General features: G+C 40.7%; 1 protein-coding gene and 1 long non-coding RNA gene across 6 annotated transcripts; one reads left to right on the top strand and one right to left on the bottom strand.

Annotated features, from left to right (window-relative positions):
• Positions 1 to 920: 920 nt before the first annotated feature.
• Positions 921 to 5,237, bottom strand: LOC131698753 (uncharacterized). Its single transcript, XR_009307765.1, has 2 exons — positions 3,364 to 5,237; positions 921 to 2,474 (listed from the first exon to the last, which is right to left on the bottom strand). It is a non-coding gene; the product is annotated as an uncharacterized LOC131698753 (long non-coding RNA).
• Positions 5,238 to 5,386: 149 nt separating this feature from the next.
• On the top strand, positions 5,387 to 22,139 carry hexd (hexosaminidase d). Of its 5 annotated transcripts, XM_034041070.3 has the most exons (14): positions 5,387 to 5,473; positions 6,032 to 6,052; positions 6,282 to 6,403; positions 6,531 to 6,640; positions 7,127 to 7,214; positions 8,084 to 8,248; positions 8,498 to 8,681; positions 8,887 to 8,958; positions 10,346 to 10,547; positions 11,123 to 11,205; positions 11,304 to 11,382; positions 18,836 to 18,937; positions 20,615 to 20,704; positions 21,326 to 22,139. In XM_034041070.3, the coding sequence occupies exons 3-14, from the start codon at positions 6,305 to 6,307 to the stop codon at positions 21,495 to 21,497; spliced, it is 1,446 nt and encodes a 481-aa protein (XP_033896961.1). In that variant the 5' UTR covers positions 5,387 to 5,473; positions 6,032 to 6,052; positions 6,282 to 6,304; the 3' UTR covers positions 21,498 to 22,139. The 5 variants fall into 5 exon arrangements, 4 of the variants coding, with proteins under 4 accessions (XP_033896961.1, XP_058848478.1, XP_033896963.1 ...); XM_058992495.1 differs by lacking the exon at positions 6,032 to 6,052 and having other exon boundaries at positions 5,399 to 5,473; positions 18,836 to 18,971; positions 21,326 to 21,494; XM_034041072.3 differs by lacking the exon at positions 6,032 to 6,052 and having other exon boundaries at positions 5,402 to 5,473.
• Positions 22,140 to 23,712: the final 1,573 nt, after the last annotated feature.

Raw genomic sequence — 23,712 nt, 5'->3', positions numbered from 1 at the left:
TTCCCTTATCTAGTGTAATACTGTCGAATATATCCGATCTACATGTTAATGTAAATTATACGTACAAAAGTCATTTTAAATTATGCATTTTTGTTAGACTAATATATCGGATCTAAAGCGATATTCTCATCATCTCATCTAGCAGCATACTGCCGAATAAATCCGACCTACTAATTGATATAAATTATACTTACAACATGAATTTTAAATTATTTATTGTTCATTAATATAGCCGATCTACTTATTTCCTGGCTCGACCTACTTATTTCCTAGCCTAGGCTCGTTTACATTAGAAACAATGGAACCTCCCCTTTAAATTCTAGAGCTTGATCTACTTTTTTCCTAGGAAACCGGTTCCACCCCCCTAATCCGGGCATGCACAATCGATGTCGATCTGACAAGTTTTCTCAAAGTTATGCGGTGAGTTACAGATATTCTATACAATATTTTTTTAGTGAGCTGACTGAAATATTAGGGGTGGGTGATACTGCCAATTTGCACTTCGATACGATACCAAGTAATACTGGCCAAGTATCGTCGATATTGATTACCATACCGATTACTTTTTTTTATAATTATTATTATTCTGCAGATATTGTTTTACTGGGGTCGGGTGGGGCGGGGGTGGAAGGTGTGATGAAACAAAACAAAAAACTTCTACCTTTAGGATTACCAACAAAAAACTGTATCTTTTAAAACTACAGACATTTCTGCTTGTAACAATGCTTGCATTACAATAAAATTATATTTTGCATTTTTTACCATTTACCACATATTAGCTTGCAATTCACTCTGAGGGTCTGCTGCACTACTTTGCTCCTAGAGTTTTTTTCCCCATAATGTTAAGAGACCAGATGTAAAGGTACATGTATTGGATTTAATCCAGATCAGGTTATTCTTAATAATAAATAACACCTGAAAAAAGCAAACCACTTTTATAGTAAATATTCAGATTAATATAGCAAGGTTATAATATGATTGCAAACAAATACACAAACAAATAACAGAATCAAATAAACAAATAAACATAAAACATTGAATAATTATATTACAGCAGTAATAGCATTAACAAAAACAATCTCTGGAAACAAAAACACAACTTGGACTGTTTTAGGATTATTAAAGTTGAATCATTTTCAGGCTGGAAGCCGAGCTCCAGTCCATCGGCATGTCCTGAGGGGAGACAAAATATACAGCCCAAGACCAAGAAGTGTAGAACGAAGAGGACTGAATGGGGGGAAAAAAAAAAAGGTTTAACAGCATAAGGATGAGGGGCTTTGGTTTCATCTGATTTTGTCTCTGACCAACTACTTTCCCTACCTTCCAAAAGACTCTCCGAGGTGACTGATGAGGCAACTAACTTCAATGTATTTGTGAGTATTTACAGTGGCTCTCAAAAGTATTCACCCCCCTTGGACTTTTCCAAGGTATTTGAGAGCAATTTTGCCAAGACTCTGGAATGTTGATTCATTGGACTTCCTCCATTGTAATGGATCTTCATTTCTTGCCATCACCTTTTCCTCACTGTATCTGCGCATTTCTATATGTGCTTCAATGGTTACTGCATGATGCTGCTGGGATGCAAATGCTTGGGAATCAAATTCTGCCCACATTCCACCATCAGGATTTGCAGGTTGCTCAGTAGTTTTCTGCTGATACCTCCCGTGTTGCTTCTTCAAAGGGTTTTAGAGCATTAATTGTGGACCTAATCTGTGCCAATTCTTCTTCACTTAAGCACAATGTGTTCCTTCCAAGAAGACAAAGTTAAGTGGTAATAGCCTGCTGCTGTTCTGCAATTCTCTCCAACATGTAAAAGATGGAATTCTATCTAGTTTTGACTGACTTAATTTATGTTCCGGCATCTTCAGCTGATTTTGAATTTCTCTGAGCTTCTCTGCTGCTTTTGTGCTGTGATGGAAAAATCAAATGATGGCACTACATTTCTGCAGAAGGGAATCCAAGCTAGGATCAGCCTTTATGGCGTCTTTAACAACGAAGTTCAAAGTATGTGCAAAACATGGAATATGTTTCCATCGTGCTTTGCGCACTGCAGCCACTATGTTTGCCACATTATCTGTAATCACAGCTTGGACTTTGTGGTTAATGTCCCAATCTACTGCCATTCTTATCAGATGCTCAGCAATGTTGTCTGCAGTGTGCTGTCCAGGGATGTGCAATGTTTCCAAAATGTGGGACTGCATGTAATGACATGAGGCAGTTAGATATGCCTCTGTTGTTCTTAATGTCCACATATCTTAAGTCAGAACAACGTCACTTGCAGCTTCTAGTGATCTCTTCACTTCATCATATAGTTGAGGGAGCTCAGTGCGCATCAGAGATCTCCTGTTTGGAATCTTATACGGGGGATCAAGCACCTTTATAAACTTCTGAAAACCAACATCTTCAACAATAGAAACTGACTGCTATCATTTTTACTAGGGTGTCAGAAATGGCTTTTGCTCTTGGAGAATCATCTAAAAAATAAACAAAAAATGCATGGATTACATTGTGCTACAAAAAGAGTAGAAAAGGCTCAAGTAAATGCATACATTTGCTAAAATACATAAGATTGGAAAAAACAGTGCAGAAAACATAATCTAGTTTAAGGTTTACAATCACAGGTTATTAAAGTCAGAATACCAAGGAACTACTTGTATAGGGTTTGTTTTCATGCTATTAATTAAATGAACATCTTAAATTTCAGGACACCTTTGGTACTAGTGTAACCAGGTACCAGACACATCAGTGTGTCATTTTTAAAAAACGTAACAATTTATTTATATAATAAAAAAGTGCTTGTGTGGAGACACACACACACACACAGAAAATAAAAAAAAATACATTTGTGCACTCCAGTGCTTAATTCTTCAGGAGGTGCTGGCCAAACCAAGGTAATATCTCATAAAATAGTATCTATGGCTGCACTCTCATCACATAATTTAAAAAAAGACAGGCGTTACCACTTATTTTTATGTCAAAAGAGGTTAGTTAATTTTATTTAGGCAAAACTTTTTAAAAGGACAAACAAACAAAACAACGCGTTCGGGCATCAGATATCCATAAATACCATAATACCATAAGATATCCATAAATACCTCAGAGGTGCGTTCAACAAGGCGAACGTTCGCAACAAACTGTTAGCTTTGAACAAGGCTAGTTTGCCTAGTTGATCGCACCTCTGATGAAGGCACGCAAGTGCCGGAAAGGGGTTTGGTTGGTTTGTTCTATGCAATATGCATAGTAAAGCGCTTTGGATACAAGCGCTGTAGAAATATTAAGAAACAAGAAGTATGCACCCTTTATCATAAAACTCGATACACTTTAAAATCCACAGTTCCAATGTATTACTGTATTTACACTCACCTCAGTATTACCTGGATATTGTCCTGGGGTTCTCTGGAACGCTTCTTGTACAGAGGGCTGTCTCATTGACGTTGCAGCAGGGGCAGCTTCTTTATCTTGAGTCGCTTTTTTGCCTCGAGTTCAGCAAATTCTACGGGGTGTTTCAGCTTTAAGTGCTTAAATAAAATTACTCGTGTTCCCATAGTGCTAGATTTTGCATTTGCAGATATTGCAAACTGCTTTAACCAATTCGTCTCGGCTTGGCTCAAAGTAGCTCCATACAAGACTTCGCTTCTTGCAGCCATGATGGTAAATTAATTAGCACAAGCACCTGCAGCCACCTGACCCCGCCAGAATCACACGTGATCATCATTTGCAAATTTGAACCAATCACTTTCCACTTAATAACAAATATAAATATTATATTTGAGTGGCTTATTCATTTACACACAATTTATAATTTACCTGACAGAACAAACTTAAAAATAGAGGTTCTAGTTTTCTTTGTCGTCCTTTTCGCTTTTAAACCATAATCAATAGCAATGCACCTCGTAATTAAAAGTAGATAGCTCACTGTGAACTTTCTTTCCCTGTACGCTCATACCTCACTGTTCTGTTAAAATCTAATTGTCGGGACCTCTCATTTAAATCAGCGGGAAGACAAAGTAAAAAAAGGCGGCTTTTTTCTTATATCGTAAATTACCAAAACACGATACACACACAAATGCCCCCTTGCCCCACTAACATGGGGCTTAACATTACAATTATGATTTTACACGGTAAAAAATATATATCGTAGTTGTGAGACACAGAGTTTACATCAATTTGATTCACAATTGTCATTTAATTTTTGCTGCAAATTATTTCAAATTAAGTAGTGAGACACTACAAACATGTATGTGTATTTCTCAACGAAAAAAAAATACGACACAGGACAGGCTGTGTTTGATAAACTAACTTTAGTCAAACTGTCTGTGATTGACAGAAGTAGTTTGGCACAGTGAAATGTAAAAAGAACCAGCTAGTGTGACATCGAAATGTAAACAGCGAGCAGAAAAGGAAATGTCGTCGCCGAAATGTAAATGGACAGAGTGAAATGTAAAAAGCAGGGGGCAAAAGTGAAATAAATAAATAAACAAATAAATAAACGAATAAACAAAAATAAAAAATAAATACATAAATAAATAAATAAATAAATAAATACATGTCCATGTATTTATTTAAACATGTATTTATTTATTTCTACATTTATGTATTTGTTTATTTATTTTTAATTGTGGCATAGAATATCCTCCATACACTCGTGATCTCTTTGTTTCACAGATGCAACCAGTCTCCGCAACAACTTTTCAAAGCTGCGCTGGGCTGTGCAGGATATGCACAGATTTCTACAGGTGGAGTTGAAAGCCCTCGAAGAATGTGCATATCCGCGATTCTGTCCAGAACTGTCGAAATCCGCGCTACAAGAACGCCACCACTGTACTACTTTAGGACGGGAGATGCGTGGTGTATTGAGCTGCTTGTGACTGATGTTGTGATGATACAATTTGGCTACTTCTTTCCCTGAAAATCGTTGTTGTCGGCAGTGAAAGTCGCTAGATTTGTCGCTAGTCCCTTTGACAATGTTTTTGTCGCTAAGGGAACCCAAAAGTAGCTAGATCTAGAGACACTGCCTGTGGTACTGTATTCTGCAACTGCTTTGCGTGCTGTTGTTGCAGCTATACGCTATTTAAAAGTGATAATATAATTTTAGGCAGGTTTTTATAATGTTGCCCTGGTTACCCGTCATTTAAAGAACACAAAAATGGTATGCTACTACTAGAAAGCCTACTTTTAATTTTTTCTCAATGCTGTTGCTGTCTGCAGGCTTGAGTTTTCCGCGTCTCAGTTGAAGAGGCATGTTGTGGAGAGTAATATTGAGTCTAGATGCAATTTGTAAAGCCGGTTAGAGAAATTAAATCTGTACCTGTAAGTACTGTACGTACCTCTTACTTGATGCGCAATCTGGAAATACTCGTGTATATTCTACAATGCAGCCAGGCAGGCGAAAGCAAAAGAGTGCCGAGCTCGCCCACGTGATCTGTTGTTTTGTTTGCTGTGTGTTTATCGCAAAGGGAGTAAGGCAGTCATAGTAAGTATCCAAATATTTTATTTTAGGTTTAACTGTAGCAAGTAGACACACACATACAAAGTACACCTCCTCTGGCAAGACACGTGCGGGTCTTGGAAAACCATACTTTGCATATATTATTATTAATTGTGAGAGACAGTGGTTTGACTTAGTGCGTAGGACCGAAGCAGTTGAATTGGGTTTCAAGGTTTACGTAGGCTGGCCACGTCAGATCTTTACCGTGTTGTTGATTTATAAAAATAAAAAGCATTATAAAATTAGAAAGCTTTGTTGCTCAATGAAATTTGGTGTGGTGACACAAAATATAAAAACATGTTCGGCCCTGACTGGCTGTAGTCAGACTACCACGGAAGGAATTCGCAGGGATATTCGTGCAAGATTGTACTAGGTTACAATAATGTTTAGGTAATTAAAGTTAACACGAAAAAAAATGCAAGAAAAGGGTGATATAAAATGCAATGCCAATGCATTACAATACAAAAAAAATTGTTTTATGAATATATAATTTATATATGCATTGGTTTCAACATTGATTTCTGTTTCTGTATTTTTCTACAGCGATTCGTAAACAACATCAAGGTCATTATTTCTTATCACAGCTTTTTATTTATTTATGTATTGCTTCAAACAATATAAAACACTGTAATAATGTATTCAATGAGAAAAACACTGGTAATCTGAATACATCATTCAATCACATCATTTTATAACCGTTTGAAATAGAAGCAAGACCATTTTGACTTTTTCAATAAAAAAATACTGAACTGCATCGAAACAAACGTAACCGCTCTTGGTTTGACTTTTCTAGTCTGTCCTGCTGAACAAAAGACAATGGCAAAGGCTGAGGTTCATGACAGGCCACCAATCGGACTGAAGCTAGTCCACCTGGATCTGAAAGGTGCCCCGCCCAGAATTGTATACCTGGCGCAGGTAGAGTTAACTCCCACCTTTCTTCTCAGTTTCACTCACATTTTTTAACTTGAATGTTGCCTATTTAAATTAATCTTTTTTCCTGAGTTGATTTAACACGTCTTGCATGTGGTTGTGTTTTTCGTAGCTCTTCCCTCTGTTTTCTCGACTGGGAGCAAACGCCCTGCTCCTGGAGTATGAAGACATGTTTCCCTATGAAGGGAGCCTGGAGATCCTAAGAGCTAAACACGCATACAGGTAAGCACACACGTATTCCAATTGAGAACACGCGTGAGCTGATAGCACATGTCAATATAGGGTTACCAAGCCAACATGGTACAGCCATGAAATAATGTTTTTTTTTTCTTGTTGTTTAGATTCGCTTTGTATATCATTTTCTGTTTCGATCATCACACCCTGGTTACCTTTTAAAGGTTTAAAGCACCCTTGTCACCTGACTAGAGCTCTGCTTGCTAAGTACAGCTGGTACACCAGAGTGTAACCAGTAATGGCTAAACAAGAAAAATACATTACCAAGTTGCTCTTTGAATTCCTACTTTTTTCTTTTTTTAAATTTAGAAAAACATCACTTTATAACAATAGCAAGGGACATTCTCACTCCACATGTAAACCCTGTCTGTGACTGCCAAGACTGACATTGCATCGAATGGGGGGGATCAGCTTGCTCATTCTGCTCTTTTACTGAAGAGTGTTTTATTGCAGATAGCCCTTGTGTCTCTGCAGCCCTTCTGAAATCAGGGAGCTGCTGGACTTGGCTCAGTCCAATGGGTTGGAGGTGATCCCTCTTGTGCAGACCTTTGGACACATGGAGGTGAGAGAGCGTGCTTCAGGTTAAAGGGATATGGTCTTGTAATGCACCAAACAAATACAGTACTGTGCACATTGATACAGTACTGTGCACATATATCCCTACCTGCATGAAAACCTCTGGGGGTGAGAATTTCAATTTTCAGTCAGTAATCAGTGATATAGAAACAATATGCACTCATATGAAAATGTTAGACCACTTTGTGCTTTGGATATCTTAAACAACTTCTAAAAAGTCTCATGCATTTTCCCAGTTGTGGCTATGTGTTTCTCTCCTCTTACTATTTTAATGAATTGCATGTGTGGTCATGAATTCAATTAGACAATCAGTAATTTGCCTATTTGGACAATTCTCCAAGATTTTCAGTACAGTTCAGTTTGATTTTGTATGCACAACAAATGAAAACAACAGAAGCAGTGGGTGTTCTAATAAATGTGCACACTGCTGTACATCCTGTAAATGTATCTACTAAAGTCCTGGATTTTCTGGAAACCGATAAAAACAACCTTGTAAATATTAGAGTGGATCTCAAGAGAGTTTTAAAATGCCTGATGCTTCTAGTATATAAAACTCTGATCCGGAGACATGATGTCACGATAATATGTTTCTGGTGTCCCCAACCTCACAAATGATAGGTTTCTATTGTCACCATCAAAAATAACATGGTTTGTCTTGTAAAATGTTTACTAATACACATTGTGTTTTGAAGAAACAAAAGAAATCCATAAAACAGTACAACACCTTACAGCAGCTCCCAAGTGCATTAGTGAGGTGATTTCCAGTCAGTTTTGTGCTTTTACCAAGTGAGCCATTTGAGGACTCCAACTTCTAGTATTTGTTGTGTGTGAGTTTGAGCCCCTTCACTTTTGCAGTTCGTCCTGAAGCACAAGCAGTTCTCTCACCTGCGGGAGGTGAAGTGGTCTCCCAACGCACTGAACCCCCACCGGCCAGAGTCTCTGCAGCTTATCCACACCATGACTGAGCAAGTTCTGGGACTACACCCGGGGGCACGCTGGTTACACATCGGCGCTGACGAGGTGAGAGGGAGGAGTGCGAGGGTACAGGGGAGAGAAGGTACCCTGGCTACACATCAGAGCTGATGAGATGTTGGGGAGTAGGGAGTATTCCCAGGGGGAGGGAGGCAGGTGTAATCGCTCTCTTCTCCCAAGGAAGTTGTATTTCCGCGGAGAGGAAGGCCAGGAATCTGTAACTGCTCTCTCCTCTCTCCCCAATCTCTGCTCTCCACTGCCTCCTGTTTCCCCTTACTCTCCCTTCTCCCATGACAGGTGTATTTCTTAGGGGAGGGGGAGGAGTCTCAGCGGTGGCTTAGCAGCAGTGACCGGCTCCTGGACAGTCTGTTTGTTTCTCACGTGGTGAAGGTAGCAGAGCAGTTGCGAAGCTTCCACCCTGCCGTGAAGCCTGTGATGTGGGACGACATGCTGAGGAGCATGAGCGCAGACTTCCTGTCAGGTCAGGAGTCAGCCCATAGTGACAAACTGCAGCTCCCAGTAATGAAACACAGGGAGCTGAAAAAAATATGTTGTGTGTCCTTAAGAAAGTAATTGGAGGTAAATAATTCAAAGTACAGTTGCCGCTCAAGTACTGTTTCTAATAATGTATTTAACATATACACTGTTTTAAAAGTAAATGGGTTGGGTTTTCTCTCTTCTTGCAGAGTCTGGTATTGGGCAGCTAGTGGAGCCGATGGTCTGGGACTATCTCCCCAACCTGGACGTGGAGAAAACAGGTAGGAGAGGACAAAGCACTGAGGCCACAATAGCACACAGCACCGAATATAGAGCAAGACATATGAGGCACCTGACTGGACAAGTCAATGTTGGGCTAGCAGTCAGATAGTTCAGAATTTGTCTTGTCCCAAAAAACTTTTTTGTGTCCTTATTCAAAAACGGCCTGTTGCGCTGATCATGTCCGCGTGTCTGTCCGTGTGTCTGCTTGTTTCTCCTATACACTCCAAGCCTCCTGTGGATATTGGGATTGTATTTAGCTATACAGTGGAACGTCGCATATCCGACTGTCACGTAACCGCCCTGATCAATTAACCGCCTCGCTAAATAAATAAATAAATATTAAAAGTAGGCTACGAGAGTAATGGCATTGGTAGCAAAAGCAGCTTCCGCGATGGAAACAGAAAGAAAGCGTTATAGCAATCAGCCTTTTGGTGCGTTCCCCTTTAAGAGAGGCGGACTGTGTGCGTGTGTCAGTCAGCTGCATGTAGCAGTGATGTTTCAATACACCAGTCGAGAAAGCTTATTTTTTGTGCAATATGTTTATAAGATGGAGCGCAAGCTTTCAGATATTGGCAGCGTGTTGTTGTGGCTTTTAAATGCATTTGAATTAAACAAAGCAAGCTTCATAAAAGCAATGCTTACCGGCCGTTTGTTTAAAATAGCAGAAGCAATATTCAAACCAAGCTGTTTATTGGCTGTTGGCAAAATCAAGAAAGGGCGCAAAGTACCATTACAGAGATATTAAGAAAGCAGAACCAGGGAGGCAGGGACTTCTAGAGTTAAGAAAGAAGCCATCAGTTGCAGGTTACTGTCCTTTTTACTGTTTGTTTTGTATTATTATTATTATTTTTTTTGTTTTTTAAAGCTTTGCGTGGAGATGGCTTATAGTAAACCGCATAGCAACACTGTGTATTTGTAGCCTAATTAATCTCATTTACATTTGCTTACTTTTAAAGTAAAAAAAAATCCCCATGTTTAAAGCAGTTTGCGTGTTGTTTTTGTTCACTAACCTATTTCTGGATGTGTAAATGCTTTTTCTATAGATGTTCGTAAAATCCGACTTTTTCACTTATGTGCCTATACCCCAGTCCACGGGGTCAGATATGCAACGTTGTACTGTAATCCGTTAAAGTCAAACTATGCAAACTAGGCCGAAGAGCACCTCCTGACCAAACATAATATTTGAGTCATTTCAATAATAACCACTTGGAACCACATAATAAAAGTTAAGGGTACATAGAAGAAGAAAATAAATCTGAAGCTACTCTTTAAACAATTAGGTAAAGCTTTAAGAAACTGAAGTAGACAAACCCTACCATTGATGTAGGCACTATATACTGTACATTGGGTTTTTGAAGTGTTTTAAAGTTTTGTCTTTATTCCCAGTGCTTTTAATTGATAAGTACCAGAAAGGCGGCTTGACCAAGCTGTGGTTCGCCAGCTCTTTTAAAGGGTCCACAGAGGTCAACCAGTGCCTGACCTGCATCAGGAATCACCTGGACAATCACACGCAGTGGCTACAGGTGGTCAAGGCTCTGACCAGAGGGGCTGTCCAGCTGCAGGGCATTGCACTGACCGGCTGGCAAAGGTCAGGAATCGCATAAACGTTTTCACGTTCAGATTTTAACATATTGGGAATGTTTGTAACATTCTAAGTACATTTTATATATTACTGCAATGTTTGTGTATAACACTGCATGTGTGGAATATTTAACTATATCCACTGCTGAGACTCCTCTCCCTCCCCTGGGAATTACACCTGGGGTGGGGATGGGAGAGAGGAGACACAGGAGAGAGGTTGGAGATGATGGGAGAGAGGACACACAGGAGAGGGGTGGAGATGGGAGAGAGAGTGAGAGGAAAAGGTTGTGAAAAATTGGACAACACTTTATGTATTACCTTTATGTGGCCTGCATGTTTTTGACAATGGTTAAACATTTAGGCAAAAGTTTAACATTAACATTTAAGTATTTAAATTCTAAACTGTTAACACTTCTACTTCTGATTGTTTTCCCAGTCACTAAGCAGTTTGTCATCATGTAATCAAATATATTCTTGAATTTACACATTACAGAATACATGTGCAAAACAACGCACAAAAGTGTGTTTGAAGTTACAGCCACAGTTGATAAAGGCAATGGTATGTGTGGTTTGTGTCTGCAGGTATGACCACTTCTCTGTGCTGTGTGAATTACTACCAGTGGCCATTCCTTCTCTGGCTGCCTGCCTGCAGACTCTACAGCACGGTAAATACTAGCAATGGGACGATGGCTTGTAAAGCCTTGATTTGTAGAAGCCCTGGTGTTGAAGAGTTTCACTGTTCTTCAATTTCTCCCTCTTCCAGGCAGCTTCACTGAAGAGGCAGAACAGACTTTGAAACAATCCCTGGGGATCTCCGCAGTGGAAGTGGACACCTTCATACGGTACCTGCTCTCTGTGTGTAGGGCTGCCATTGTAGAATGACTAGGGCTGTGCAAATAGCTGGGTTTTCTGAGTAATTCCGTTTCACATGTTTTAATTTCTTGGATATTAATTCAAATAGAATAAGAGCCCTTAAAAAGTGTTAATTACACAAAACAAAACTTTCCATCATTTATTGAGTACCAATCAGTAACAATCTGATTTTACGCTAGAAACCAATAAAAACAACTCCTGTTTTATCTGAGATTGCCTAAGTTTTCTTTTATCTGTTTGACATAATCATTTTGATTTCACTTCCTCATTTACATAGAAATCTCCTCGTGTGTACAACATATGCAGTGCATTGTGGGATTGCAGTCCTGGGGAATATGTAACCTCTGATTAAACTTGACAAACAGCTACATCTCCCAGTAAACACCACTGAAGTTAATTTCCATTGAATGGTACTCAGTTGTATAAATTAAGGAGTGGAAGCTTTTATTGTTGTGATGTTAACACATTTTTAGTAGTCTTGGTTTCATAAAAGTTAAAGTGAATTACTCTGAAAGAGTATTTGCAGTCTGCTTGAAACATCACAGCACAAATACATTTTCTGTTCAATTCCTGTTTGGTCTTGGTTGTCACTGCAATCTGAAAATTATATAGGAAGTTATTCTAAAGAAAGTAACTCTGCTCGTAATATGATGGCCCTTTTTATTTCCAGAACTTAGCAAAGATGTACTCAAGACACGTTGCCAAATAACCGAAATTCTGTTTTAAGTCAGACATGTACAGTTTGCTTTAAGGAATACCTTCTGATTTTTCTATTTGTTTATTATCTCATGAAACATGCTTTTAATCATCATGTATTGCTGTAGTTTCACTCGAGGATATTGGTCATGTTTAATCAAGTCACCAGCAGGGGTGGAAAAAGTATTCAAACATATTATTTGAGTAAAAGTACTGTTACTTGGAAAAAAATATAATTAAGTAAAAGTCAAAGTATCCTTCTAGAAAACTACTTGAGGTAAAAGTACAAAAGTATCAGATCTTAAAAGTACTCAAGTATCAGAAGCAAAAAGTAGCCGCCCTTAAATTTTACCTGTGGAAATCTGCCTGGAAAAAAAAAAAAGTCCTGCAGACTAGAGAGTGACACAGGAATGAAACTTAACTTCAGTCCTGTCCCATCCTGTCATGTCAAACATGTACCCGTCACATCCCATCCCATGAAAGAGTCATCATTTCCAATCCTGTCATGTCAAACATGTACCCGTCCCATCCCATCCCATGAAAGAGTCATCATTTCCAATCCTGTCCTGTCAAACATGTACCCGTCCCGTCCCATCCCATCCCATGAAAGAGTCATCATTTCCAATCCTGTCCCATCCTGTCCTGTCAAACATGTACCCGTCCCGCCCCATCCCATCCCATGAGTCATCATTTCCAATACTGTCCCATCCTGTCCTGTCAAACATGTACCCGTCCCGTCCCATCCCATCCCATGAAAGAGTCATCATTTCCAATCCTGTCCCATCCTGTCCTGTCAAACATGTACCCGTCCCATCCCATCCCATAAAAGAGACATCATTTCCAATCCTGTCCTGTCAAACATGTACCCGTCCCATCCCATCCCATGAAAGAGTCATCATTTCCAATCCTGTCCCATCCTGTCCTGTCCAAATTTTTCCCGTCCCATCAACTGTTTAGAGTTTTGTGCGGCAGTTTCAGTTTCTAAATCGGTTACTAAGCAACCCGGCTCAGATTTTAGTATGTCAATGCCACAATAAACTCTCAATGAAATACAGTATTACAAACTATTAATTCATTAAAAAAATAAACAACAAAACATGGTATTGAAATAATATTTCATAAACGTTCAGGGAGTATCCATGTATTTATTTATTAAAAATCGTAGTATTATACATACCCCGTCATGGTAGCACCGTAGCAGAACCTCCAAAAAATAATAGCTGTTGCGGCCAAATTGTAGCCGTTGACATCTCTGCATTATAATTAGGGGTAGTATTCATAAAAACCGAAAATGTGCACATCCTTAATATACTGCACATATGTATTGTGAGACAGCAGGGAGGGGGTTAAAACCTCTCTGCAGTAAAAACATGTGCGGAATGTTTTCTGTTAATTGTTTTATTGTTAATTATCACCTGCACCTGGCTATGATTGTAAATTAGAGCCAGGTGCAGGGTTTATAAGGAGAGCAGTCAGTCTGCTCTAGGCTGCTGAGTAGAAGGAGGCAGGAGAGGTGCTCTGTCTCCGAGTAGCCAGAGAAGAAGTAAGTGCGGTGTGACACCAGTGTGTTTTTGTAAGGACGGGAAAACAGCTTGGCTGTCCCGTGTTAGGAAGGGTGTTCCTGGAAGTTGAGTTAGTGCTCCAAGAGGAGCTAGGTGTTGTTTTGTGTTTGTTTCATTTTGTTTATTAAAAATAGCGCACTAGCGCTTAAAACTCAATTTCATTGTTCTGGGTCGTATTTTTAAAGGGGCACGAACCCGAGTAAGTTGTGCTTTGTCACATATGGTGGAGAATGCGGGCAGAGAGTGTGTGGGCACCCCTACGACCCAGAAAATGGATTTTAAAGAATTGATCGCAATGATCAATCGTAACACCGCTGCTCAGAAAGAGCAGACAAAGAAGTGGAGACAGGAGTGGGGGCTACCGGATCCTGAGCCGACAGAGCTAGACCTGCTACTCCAAAAGTGGGAGCAAGTAAGAGGTACCCCGCTGACTCCAGCTCCAGAGCCCAGAGGGGAGGAGCCGCCGCTTCCAGAGCCCAGAGGGGAGGAGCCGCTGCTTCCGGAGCCCAGAGTGGAGGAGCCGCCGCTTCCGGAGCCCAGAGTGGAGGAGCCGCCGCTTCCGGAGCCCAGAGTGGAGGAGCCGCCGCTTCCGGAGCCCAGAGGGGAGGAGCCGCCGCTTCCGGAGCCCAGAGGGGAGGAGCCGCCGCTTCCGGAGCCCAGAGGGGAGGAGCCGCCGCTTCCGGAGCCCAGAGGGGAGGAGCCCAGAGGGGAGGAGGTGAAAAGCATACCGCCACCACAGCCCCGACCACCACCCCTACAGTCCAGTTCGGCGCCGCTGCGTCCAGTCCCTCACCCCTTGCTCCTGGACACCCTGCCGGTCTTCCTGGACCTCCCTGTGCTGGACCTGGAGCCCAGGAGTCTGCAGCACTGGCCACAGCTCTGCCCCTGGTTACCTGCTCCGCTCTCCCCGAGCACCCAGACGTCGCTGGGCTGCTGCCAGACGTCGCTGTTGCTCCCCCTGTTAGCTGCTTCGCTCCCCCTGGGTGATCGGACATCACTGCGCCAGTTCCCAGGGGAAGACCTGTGTCCACTGCGGCATCCTCCAGTGCCCCGGCCTACGCTTCGGTCGGCCCTGTTAGCCCGGTGGGGTCCCGTGTCGCCGGTTTGCGGTCCCTTCCTGGCAGCGCCGGAAGGACCGACCCATCCTCAAGCCCGCCCGTGGAAGAGGGCGGCAATGGACATTGCTGGACTTGAGGCTGGGTGGTCTTTTAAGGGTGGAGGGAGGTGGCCGTGGTATGGCCGGTGTCTTGAAAAGACATGGGGGGGGATGTGTGAGACAGCAGGGAGGGGGTTAAAACCTCTCTGCAGTAAAAACATGTGCGGAATGTTTTCTGTTAATTGTTTTATTGTTAATTATCACCTGCACCTGGCTATGATTGTAAATTAGAGCCAGGTGCAGGGTTTATAAGGAGAGCAGTCAGTCTGCTCTAGGCTGCTGAGTAGAAGGAGGCAGGAGAGGTGCTCTGTCTCCGAGTAGCCAGAGAAGAAGTAAGTGCGGTGTGACACCAGTGTGTTTTTGTAAGGACGGGAAAACAGCTTAGCTGTCCCGTGTTAGGAAGGGTGTTCCTGGAAGTTGAGTTAGTGCTCCAAGAGGAGCTAGGTGTTGTTTTGTGTTTGTTTCATTTTGTTTATTAAAAATAGCGCACTAGCGCTTAAAACTCAATTTCATTGTTCTGGGTCGTATTTTTAAAGGGGCACGAACCCGAGTAAGTTGTGCTTTGTCACAGTATATAGAGAGAGATATGTTAAATACATGCCAGTAGCAGTCCACAGCGTTCATTTATTCTGCTAGTATCAATAATTCATGTATCAATATTGTTAACTAAAGGACTGACATAACTATACAATTATGAAATATTTTAAGTATCAATCTATGTTAAACGTAAAAGTTTTTATTAACCATTCCATGTTGCCAAGACGCTGATTCTCCGTGGACATCCCTCTGGTCCATCCGCGTTGATGTTGTCGGAGTCTCTGTCCGAGTTTGACCCTTCTGATTCAGAGGCATACGGTTTCAATTGATACGGGAGACAAACCCTGTTTTCTCTCTCTACATCAGATCCATCACTACATAAATCACATTCATGAGAGGTGTCTGAAACTAATAAAATTAGTCTACTCTCACTTTCACTGTCGCTGTCAGCCATACTGGCAGATGCAAGGAGCCTGTGTGGGTATCTCCCTCTGTGACGTCACAGTCTCCTGGCCCCAAACCAGGAAATGGAGATCGCCCTCTGTGTATTTCCGGGTATTATTTGATTAATTGTAGCGAGATTAAGCATAATTTGGTAAAATGAATGTGATTATATGTTCAAGTGAGATCTGCTAATATTATTTTGTATGTTTATGATAACAGTCAAGTTCCATGTCATAGGCTCTTACGACTTTAAACAGCAAAAAAAAAAACATCCTTCCTGTCTGCTGGTGGCAGAGTAGTCCTGTTCCTTCCCATTTCCGGAAGCTTAAATCCCGTTCTTGCCCGTCCTGAGAGGTTATTTTTTTTTATTTCCCAGTCCCGTCCGTTCCCATGAGCTTCACTCCTGTACCAGCCTGTCCTACAAAATTTAACAAAACTTTCTTCCTATACCGTGGGAAACCTGTGGGTCCCGTGGGAGTCCTGTCTTCATGTCACTCTCTACTGCAGACCTACAGTATGTATTCGCTTCTGATCGTATTTACCTTTTTCTGCTTGATGGAAGAAAATCTCCACTCTACACACACTCTGAACGCAGTCTATCAATGTCTACTTCCTAGCTGTCCTTAATGTATCTATTAAAATTTAGAATAAAGTAAAATAAACTCAATCATGTTAATCAGCGGCTATAGCAACTACTCTATGGATTTATTCAGAAGTTGTAAAACAAATGGCTGCAGACTGACATTCAATAACTTTATTTAAACGGATCACCAGCAACACAGACATGGTACCTGTTCTGTGACAGCACTTTGAATAAACTTTATGAACACAACAGCTCGATTACCAATAACAATTTTATAAAGTAGCCTAACAGTGAATACTGATATTTAGCTGGCTGTACAAATATGCACTCAAATCCTAGTTTTAAAAAATAACAAACACTTCACAAAACAGGGTACGAACAGCTGCATGTAAGTAGAATATTTTAATTAAATACAGTACTGTATTAAATTGTTATTTACGACGCAACTGGAAGTAGCCTACAGGGTCCACTGCTTGGATTAAACCAGAGCCTGAACAGACCACGGATGATTTGTGAGAAAACCACATTACTCATGGAATACTGAGATAAACGCTTAGCAACAAAAACTAGTTCTATATAAAATCAAAACTATTAGAAAAACTTAATTTTAAAATTTTGTTTAACGTATGCATTTGAGCCTTCGGCTCGGGCGTGTAACTGCACGAAGCAGGCGTTACCACACGATTAAGCCCGCTCCTTCTGGTTCGAATGCTTAATTTAAATCTCAAATCAGGAATTTAAATTTTTGTCACAACCATTTTCCATAAATAAAACACAATTCATGAAACAATTCTAGGATCAAATGTTAAAAATGTGAAATCCTGTTTTGAAACTGCTTGTAGATTCCTGTTACTCTTCTAAACTACTAATGCATCCTCCGCAGCTAAACGTTGTGTTTGTTGATTGGTTATTTTAAAAATCAAAACGGTCTCTGGTTGGGCATCAACATACTGGCTGCGTTCACAATACCAGACTTTGCTAAGTCTGCGCAGATTCTGCGGAAAACCTGTCCAAATTCATCGTCTGCGTGAACTCAGCCGGAAAAGACGTCACCAGGTCACGCATCCACGGTCTGAAAAGTCTGCACAGCCCGCAGCTTCTCAAGAGGTACTGCGCTGGAGCAGCCGCAGCTCAAAACAATGGATGAGCGTTGGCTGACAAAGAAGTGTGTAGGCAACCAGATACAATCCTCACTCCATGTGCTACTGCCACCTAGTCAGGTGGTGTGAATCACCTTCAAGTCGTGTCATTAATTATCTTATGAATGATTTGTAATACAAATTTAAATGATTTAACTGTGTGGAAAAAGAGTCATTATACTTTTCAAATATTCAGATATTTATTGTAAAGGTTTAAACATGTAAAAAAATAAAATAATGCTAAACGGTTGAAATGAACCTAAAACCGCTCTGTTATTTTCAGCAGGTGTAATTGGTTATTGATGAAAGGCAGGGACAGGGAATAACCTACTTTGAATTAAGGAAAATAAATTAGCTTTAATACAGGTAGTTGAAGCGAGATATGTGACCATATGTGCAAGTATTTGAACTTTTTTTGTCCCAGATCAAAATAGAGTACTGTCTAACAACCCCTGTGTGAGAGGGCAGGGGGGAATCCTGCCCGTTACAATACTCATTAATTTGTCTCACATCACAAAACATACGTTTATATTATCTCTTTATAACAGGGACTGTTTCTACTATACATTTTCTGATCATGCTGTAAATTATGAAGCTGGTGGAGCACAAAGGGAACTTCGATTGCATCCACTTCTGCGATTAGAATTTCTCTCAAACCACCTCCATTTTGGTTCTGCTCAGAACAGTTGTTCATCTACCAAATCTGTCCACGCTCCCTCTGCACAGACCGTGACGTTACGCGCAGACTCCCGTCTGCAATCTAGCTGGCAAAAAAGTGTCGTGAACGCACCCACTATGTCGTCATCATCAAAGCGAGCAGACACTGTGCATGTGACTCTGCTTTACCCAATCAGAATCCTGGCCAGCGCAAGACTCAGTGTGCTGACAGAACGAGTAACGAGATGCTTCTGGGAAATGTAGTGGAGTAAAAAGTACAATATTTTCTAAACAAACGTACTTGAGTAAAAGTACAAATATTCCAAAAATAAAGTACTTAAGTAAAGTACAGATCCTGAAAACAAATACTTAAGTAGTGTACTTTCCACCCCTGGTCACCAGTATATTTTAACTAGGTTGATTTCTGTAATGTATAAAAATGATCACTGGGCTGGTGTGGGGTGTGCTCTAGTAATTTCTTCACCCCTGAAACAGTGATTCTGTCAGACATTGCGCTATTACAAAACAAAACAAAAACTGATTTTACTCATTATACAGTATACATGTAATAGCTTGATCTTTCTGAAAGTCAGGTGGATTCAGTGCCATATTCCTGTAGACTCACTCTTTTTTGTTTTCGCAATGCAGAGAGGATTTTGGGAGCTTCCCTGGCTGCGAGGTGGCGAGGCTGGTCACTCAAGTGAGCGGATATCTGAAGGTGACAGGAGATGAGCTGCTGGAAGGGAACAGGTCAGGACTGCGCATGGGAGACCATGGGACAGTGGTGGGCAACTGAAATGAATGACAGGGCCCCTTGTGTGACCGTAAACAGCCCTGAGGGCCACCAGACCCAACAACACATCCAAATGCCAGAAACTGCCAATTAAAATACATAAAGAAATAATCAAAAATACATTCACTGACTAAAATATAAGCATTGTTACCATTTTAATCGAATAACAAATAACATTATTGGTAATACATGTGCAGTTCCTACCATTATGTGACTTTTGGGAGACAATATTTCCACCCTCATTTTGAAGTCAGATTCCTGTCAGTCTGTTGCTAATTTGACGCTTATTTATTACATTGCTCTCGCCACTTCTGTATCTATGTATCCATTGTAAACTCTCTTCCCAGTTTCACTGCAGTAAAGAATCGCACAAATTAAACTTACTAACAACAACTATCTTGTCGTTCTCACGGTGAGACTTGACGATTAAAACGCAATATCTTCAAGGTTTAACTGGGAATCGTTGCTTTTTTGGTTTAATTAATTTTAATAAGAATTAATAAATCTGCTCTGGATTGCTCTGCGTAAAAATGATTCTAAAATTGGGAGATCGGAGGACCCTCACACGACCTCAGAACATCTGTGATGTGTGGGGACCCACTGCGTTGAGGAGAAAAAACATAATTGGATATTCCAAATAATTTCCACCAAAACAGTTAAGAAAGAGTATCGTCAGTTCAGGATATTTTTTGTGTTAATGTGTGTGACTGTTTAAAAAGCATATTGCAGGAGCGGTGCTCTTGTAGTTAAGTTTTTATAATTTCTGGTTACCGCTGTTCATAATACACTCCGTGTGTTGATAAGCGGGTTTTAGAGACCCGCCCCCTCTCACGGCTCTTTTTTTTCAACTCTGCTGCATAAATGATCCTGGGACGAGGGCACAAGCACGGGACTGGGAGCGTGTTCTTCCACTGGAAGGTTACAGTGTTTCGTTCTGGCTTATCATCAACAGCTTGTTTTTTTGCACAGATCTGTTCCACAGTGCTACCGAGTATGCGGCTATATTACATTCCACTGCTCTGTTTTTATTGTACAAGCTTGGAATAGAAGGCCATTATTGCACCCCCAGGGGTCCGCAGGTTGTCCACCACTGCCCTGGAAGGAGGTGGTGTGAAGACACGGGCCTGCATGGAGGATGTTCTTACTGTTTTTAATGCATTCTTCATTCTTTTACAAAATAAGAAACACGCATACATACCATCACTTGGGTTCTGTGTACACGGTAACCGTCATGAATTTTTACTTAGATTTTTTACTATGTACCCCAATCCTCCTTTAGACCTTTTGGATTTCTTTCAAAAGAAGTACATAACTAATGTACTTAAGAGATACATATAGGGTGCACTGACTGTGCAAGGACAAGTCTCCTGAATGGATCAAAGCAGGGATGGAGTCCAGGCTTTTTTTTTACTAGCAAGAGAGATAGCTGTCTCCATGTAAGCTAAATGTGCCAGTTTTTTTAATAGCTATTACGGTATATAAAAAGTGTTTTGGTCTTTCCTTGTAAGAAAGTTATGTGCGGCTACCCCTCTGAATAACCTTATCAATAACCTGTGCTGTCTAATGTAAAAGGCAGATGCCCAAAGCTGTGCATGTGTCTGTACTCTCTAACCCCGGCTCTCTTTCATTGGCAGGTTTGTTGTTGGCTGGTTCAGCCCCTATCACAGGAAGCACAAGTTCACACACCCTATCATGGTCCAGCATTTCGAACCAGAGGCCAAAGGGTAAGGAAGGCTGTATTACTCTGATGTCAGAATAGAACTAGGTCTTCCTGTTATGCAATAGACTAAACTGTACCACTGATTGTGCTACATTTACAAAGTAGCAGCACCACAATCTAGGGAGCAACTCACTCCCAAAATGACAGTCAAAATTGCGGGTTTAAAACTCTGCTGGCAGGTTTTATAGATCTTGATTAACACCGATTATAGAATGCCTTAGGTAGACTGAGTTCTAATCGTCATCAGTGAAACCAGTCATTAATTATTTAACCTCATAGGGTACCATATATCTTTTTTTTTTTTTTTTTTATGTGATTCTTTCAAAACTCCCCAAATTAGATAATGAATGAAAGTGCATGAAACTTTCCAAAGCAACATTTATAGAGGTGGTCAGTACTTAAAAGAAGTGTTTAGGATTAGAGAACTTAGATGTTGAGTTCAAATTTTGTCAAATGAAATAGTTTTTTGCCTTTCATTAAATAGGAGTTAACAAAAGACTGTAGGAAATGGTCTGAGAATAATCCCCCTGGTGTGTTTGGGTTGTGTTGTTATACCATGGTACACCACCAGGTGGCATGAATGTTCCATGTCCTGTGTCAGCAGTGTGGGTGTGTTTGTCTGCAGGCTGCTGCTGAGGTGGGAGCGTGTGCTGGATGAGCTGCGAGCAGCACTGTCTCAGATTTATTATCCTGACACTGTGGAGGAGTGGCTGCAGGAGAATGTGAGCCCCACCCTGGACAGGCTCCAGGGCCTAGTGCAGGACTTGAACAAGACTCTCCAGGGGCAGGAGGACTAGGAGACAGGCCCTTCATTTCACCGGAGCCCCAGACAAGGGACAGGCACTTTATCTCCTACAGTGTCACTAGAGTACCACACCTGCAGGCTCATCAAACAGCAATGCTGGAGAAAAGGGGCTGTGAATCAGAAAGAGCACTGGAATCTGGTCTGCCACATGATGTGCTGCACGCATCGTTTGATTCATTTTTCTTTTGATTTAATTGCTCCAGATAAGCAACAATGATTTGCAAATTGTATTATTTTTCATATAAGGGGCTCAGGACCACTCGGAAAGAGGGCCCTGTGACGTAGATGCAGTGTCATGAAAATGACTATGGCTCAATAAATAAATATGTAGGAATAAATCAATTTACCATGTGCACTTTGAGGAAGGATTACTCCCGTGCCCCGAGTCAGGCAAGGACGTGCTCATCGATTTTACCTTGTTTAATCCCAGGTAAGGATATACTGGGATCTGCAAAGTATTATGAGTTATGTTGATTTTAAACACGCTGGGGTGCAGTTTCACCCCTTGCCACTGATAAAGGGTTAAGGGAACTGCCTGAACAAAACGGCAGGGCAGAGCCTTTTTAACTGGAATATTAATACCAATATATATATATATATATATATATATATATATATATATATATATATACAGTGCCTTGCAAAAGTATTCAGACCCCTGACCAATTCTCTCATATTACTGAATTACAAATGGTACATTGAAATTTTGTTCTGTTTGATATTTTATTTTAAAACACTGAAACTCAAAATCAATTATTGTAAGGTGACATTGGTTTTATGTTGGGAAATATTTTTAAGAAAAATAAAAAACAAATATCTTGCTTGCATAAGTATTCAACCCCTGTGCTGTGGAAGCTCCCAGTTTACACCGATGAAAGAAATTGCCCTAACGAGGACACAATTACCTTACCATTGGCCTCCACCTGTGAACCATTAAAGTTGCTGTCACATTTTCTGGATAAAAACCCCACTGTTGAAGGATCATTGGTATATATTGAAAAAGGCCCAGTGATCGACATCACTACTTGAACTGTTTGGTTCCATAGGAGGCCCTGTTCTCCATTTCAATCCGTATCGGGTTCAATACCTCCATTTGCTTCAATTAAACCGTCTGTATTCCTGGCTGGATGTTGTAAACAGCTGATCATCATCACTGTCTGCCAAAGCCTGGCGGAATCCCTCATTCCCAATGAGAAGCTTTTCAAACTGCTCTTGTTGGCATAGTAAAGGCGTACAAGGCCTGTTCTCTGTTCCAGGGTCAGTGTGTTGCCTGTGCCAGACACCACTAACCTGGTAGTGCAGTAAGAGCTGCCTTTTATACAACGCAGATGCTAGTTAATGCAACCCTGTGTAAATGAGGGACACACAGGGCCCCTCATGGGCTATAGTGGAAGATGTGGTCTTGCAGTGCTCTAGTCAGTACCTTTGTTTCGACCCGAGGGGATTTCTAGCCTTTACCAGAAGACTTGAAGTCTGTGTGGTAAGGAGTTTGAAGATTAATAAGTGTTGGGTTAGCCAACAGTCTGTTATTGACTGAACTTAATAAATATAAGAAACAAAGTTGTACTTTAAGAAATGTTTCAGAATGTGATATACACACTAATAAGCTCTGGTTTTGTGAAATGGTTATAAACAAGTGTTTTAAACACATGGGCGCTTAAGAAAGGTATGAAACATACCGAAAGGATGGGAATACTGTCCTGTGTAGGCAGTCACTGGTGAGAAGAGACCATTTGGATTTTAAACATCAATCCAAGATGGCTCAGAAGACCAAGGTCTAAATGAAGTGACTTGTAGAACAGAGGGCCAAATATTACTTTTTAAATAAAAATAGTTGCTATTCCATCAAGATCCTACAAATACCTCCACTGTTTGTTTTCAAGTACCTGCTCCTTTGAGAAAGGTTTGAATAATTACAAAACATTTAGATAAAGAATCTCCTTGCCAAGTTTCATTACAATTGGATGTGTCACTTCTAATAAGTGTGACAGACCCCTCCATCAACATCCATAATCTTAAACCCTCAATAACCTGTTCTTAATGTCCTTACCATCTTTCATCACATTTGAAATAAACATACTTTTTACCAGTTTTGTATCTTTATAGCAAACCTTGCGTAATCTAGCGTAATTACACCTAAATATCCCTAGAAATTGCTTAAAAAGAACCACTTTTCAAACCACTTTAGTGAGTTAAAGAAAAATCAA

The sequence above is a fragment of the Acipenser ruthenus genome, chromosome 19, assembly GCF_902713425.1.
Source record: "Acipenser ruthenus chromosome 19, fAciRut3.2 maternal haplotype, whole genome shotgun sequence".
NCBI classification, from domain to species: domain Eukaryota; kingdom Metazoa; phylum Chordata; class Actinopteri; order Acipenseriformes; family Acipenseridae; genus Acipenser; species Acipenser ruthenus.
This window is presented reverse-complemented; position numbering and strand designations above follow the sequence as displayed.